General features: G+C 67.9%; 1 protein-coding gene across 1 annotated transcript in view; it reads right to left on the bottom strand.

Moving 5' to 3' along the window:
• Window positions 1-3,214, bottom strand: part of OSBPL7 (oxysterol binding protein-like 7) — an 8,475-nt gene that overhangs the window by 4,204 nt on the left and 1,057 nt on the right. The window contains exons 3-13 of the mRNA XM_010585678.1: window positions 2,402-2,496; window positions 2,060-2,182; window positions 1,854-1,907; window positions 1,620-1,733; window positions 1,410-1,529; window positions 1,196-1,316; window positions 1,007-1,110; window positions 811-903; window positions 572-701; window positions 348-472; window positions 23-103 (exon numbers count right to left, since the gene is read on the bottom strand). Of these exons, the coding sequence (XP_010583980.1) occupies window positions 23-103; window positions 348-472; window positions 572-701; window positions 811-903; window positions 1,007-1,110; window positions 1,196-1,316; window positions 1,410-1,529; window positions 1,620-1,733; window positions 1,854-1,907; window positions 2,060-2,182; window positions 2,402-2,496 (1,160 nt within the window). The remainder of the gene's footprint in view (window positions 1-22; window positions 104-347; window positions 473-571; window positions 702-810; window positions 904-1,006; window positions 1,111-1,195; window positions 1,317-1,409; window positions 1,530-1,619; window positions 1,734-1,853; window positions 1,908-2,059; window positions 2,183-2,401; window positions 2,497-3,214) is intronic.

Raw genomic sequence — 3,214 nt, 5'->3', positions numbered from 1 at the left:
CCCATCCCAGCCCCGCCCTGACCTCGTCGGGGTGCAGCGAGGCGAAGGAGTCCAGGGTGGTGTCGGAGGAGACGGAGAGGGAGTGGAAGCGGCGCAGGGCAGCCTGCAGAGGCAGGGGGAGGCTGAGCTGAGCCCCCCGCCCCCAGCCTGTCCCCTTCAGCCAGCACGGGGCTGACAGAGAGGGGGGGATCACCCCGCTGCTGCCTGGGCACCCAGCACCAGGCTGAGACCCCGCGAACTCACTGCACCCACCGGCACCCCAACGGCAACAACCCCCAGGCCCTGGTGGGACCCAAAGCTGGGGGCAGCCCTGCTTGGCTCCCCCCCACCCCCCAGCAGTCCCTCACCCCGGCGTTGCCGGCACTTCCCGGGCGCGGGGTTGAGCGTTGTCGGTCCAGCGCCTGCCGCATCTCCTCCAGACGGGCCCTCTCAGCCGTCAGCGCAGCTACCACGCTGCTGAGCGAGCCGTGCACTGCCGGGAGAGACGGGGCAGGCGGTCGGGCACCCGACCACCCGCCCTGCCACCACCAGGACCCCCGGCGAGGCTCAGCACCCCCTTGCTCCATCCCACCTTTCTGGGCCAGGACCCAGAAGCTCCTCTGCAGCTGGCTGTACTCGGGGGGGAGGCTGAAGGGCAGCTGGCTCTGGGACGGCTCCAGGTAGCGCGAGAGGTTGGGGACGGAGCCGTGCAGGCGGCCCACCTTGGGGGGGGGGGATATGGGGGTCAGCGGGGTCGCAGGGGGCTCCGTCCCTGGGCAGTGGCTCAGCCAGCGGCCGCCAGAGTTTGGCAGGACACCCGCTCCTCCTCACCCTGCCGATAGTGTCATCCTTGGCGAAGCTTTGGGTGCACCAGATCTTGGTGGTCCTCCTGCCCTTCTTTGGCCTCTCCGCAGCGGCTGAGGGCTGTAAGCAAGAGGAGGGGGCTGGTGCCGGACCCTGCACAGGAAGGGGGAGGCTGCCACGCTGGGCGATGCTCAGCTCCCGTGCCCGCCGCTGTCCCGCTTACCTGACTGCCGGAGATGAGAGGGGCCGAGGGGATGCGGTGCAGGGCCTCCAGGCTCTGCAGCATGCCAGTCAGCTCCTGCAGCTTCGCCTGGCACTCCGACAGCTCTGCGACGGGCACAGAATGAGCCCGGTCAGGGATAGGGGATAGGGTATCCCCTCCATCCCATTCATCCCTTCCCGTCCTGCTCACCAGCCGAGCAGCGCTCCAGCCCCTCGCTGTCCTTCAGCCAGGCGTTCACCTTGTCCCGGGAGCTGGCGAGGGTGGAGAGGGCAGGGGCACTGCCCGAGGGCAGGATCCGTGTCCACTGGCCCTGCAGCAGGGGAGAAGGGGCACCAACGGGGCTGCCATCAGGAGCCCCGTGCCCCGACACTGCTTTGCAACATCACCCCGAGGTGTCACCCACCTGCGCGTTGGTGGGGGTCCTCCCCATGGGACCCCCCCTGGGGCAGGGCTCGGGCCTCTCGCCCTGGTGATGGGAGCAGAGGCTGCTCACCCAGCTGGCGAAGAGCTCTGGGGACTTGATCTGTGGGACAGGGGCAAGTTGGGGGGGGACATGACCCAATGTCCCCAGCCCCGTCCAAGTCCCAGCCCCGGCTCCAGCCCCCACCATCACCTTGAGGTGGTAGATGTTCTCCTCCGTGTCTAGGTCAACCCGCTGCGCCTTCTTGTTGACAGACATGACGGACTGACGGATGTCGATGGCTCCATGCAGTTTGCCCTTGAGGACCTGGGGGAGCCCAGAGATGCCTGTCAGGGCGAAGACCCCCTTCCTCATGGTGGCCATGGGGTCTTCCCCACCCTGAGCCCACGGGGAGGCTGCATGGATGCAGCCCAGCCCCACACTCACGTCCTGGCGTGTGGTGGCATATTTCAGGATACCATTTTCCAGCACGAAGTACCTCTGGGAACAGAGAGGGACGATTGTTGCGGACAGGGGTGGGCAGAGACCGGTCCCTGCAGCCCCCCTATCCGGGGGCCCAAATCACCCCAGGGCTGGGCACGGCACCCAGGACTGGCCGGGTGCTGGCTCGCAGTGCTGGCTCTGCCCGTTACCTTGTGCCAGCCCTTTAGGGGCCATTTTCTCTTCTTGAGCAAGTACCCCTCATGCCGCTGCGGCTCCTGGCCCGGGCTGCCCTGCGTCCGCGGCTCCTCCACCACCTCCCAGCTCTCCGAGCCCTGCGGGGACAGGGGTCAGCATTGGGGTCCCTCGGCACCAGGGGTACTGGGGTGCTCCCTGCCTTGTCCCCAGCCAGGGACCCCCAGGGGATGGGGCATCTCTATCACCCTTCCTAAAGTGGGGTGAAGCCCCCCGAGGCCTCATGGTACCCCAGGCCAGCCTGCGTGCACCACTAGGATCCCGCTCAGCACCCCCCCCCAAGCCCGGAGCCCCCCAACCTGCTGAACGCTGCTGTGCTTGGAAGACACGGTGCTGTTGGAGCGCGACAGGGCCCTTTTTGGAGAGGACGAGTCCTTCTCGTGGCTGCCCATGGCTGGCAAGCAGAGAGGGAGGGGGGGACCAGGCCAAGCCCCCCCTCCCGTCCCTGCTGTGGGACTGGAGGTCCGACCTCGGCTGTCACAGCCTGGGCAGTGGGTGCCACTGTGAGGAATGGATGCCACGTCAGGGAGCCCATGGAGGGCATCACCCACCCTGCCCGCAGGTTTCCTGCACTGCCAGACACCTTCATCCATCCCTTCCCTCACTGGGACGAGGGGTGGGGGGGGGGATCCTCCTGCCCCCCCAGGAGCAGGGAGCCTCACACATGACTGCGTCTGGGACCCAGAAGCTTCTGCGCAAGACGAAGCCTTCGACCCACCCAGCCTTATCTCGCTGCCTCCATCGCCCGGCCCTTGCCTGCCCGCCACCCGCCTCGGCGGGTCCAGAGTCCATCCCTGCCGCCCCGCTCTATCACCCCGAGGACTCGGTGCCGTGGGACAACCCCGCGGCGGGCACAGCCAGGAGAGCGACCCGGGGTACAGGCGTCGGGATCAGCCCTGGTCCGTCCCAGCACCCCAGAGGCAGGCCATGCTCCCTCCCAGTAAGGTGTTCCCTTTGCCCTTCTCAATTACAGGAGGGGGAAACTGAGGCACGGGGAAGCCCCCCCCGTGCACCTTGCGGGTATCCAGGCATCCTGGCTGGGTCTTGGGATAACCCCGGGACGGCGGCCAAGCCCCAGCACCGGTAACCGCCTCACCGATAACCACAGCACC

Source organism: Haliaeetus leucocephalus, unplaced genomic scaffold, assembly GCF_000737465.1.
Source record: "Haliaeetus leucocephalus isolate CR32 unplaced genomic scaffold, Haliaeetus_leucocephalus-4.0 Scaffold110, whole genome shotgun sequence".
In the NCBI taxonomy this organism is placed as follows: domain Eukaryota; kingdom Metazoa; phylum Chordata; class Aves; order Accipitriformes; family Accipitridae; genus Haliaeetus; species Haliaeetus leucocephalus.
This window is presented reverse-complemented; position numbering and strand designations above follow the sequence as displayed.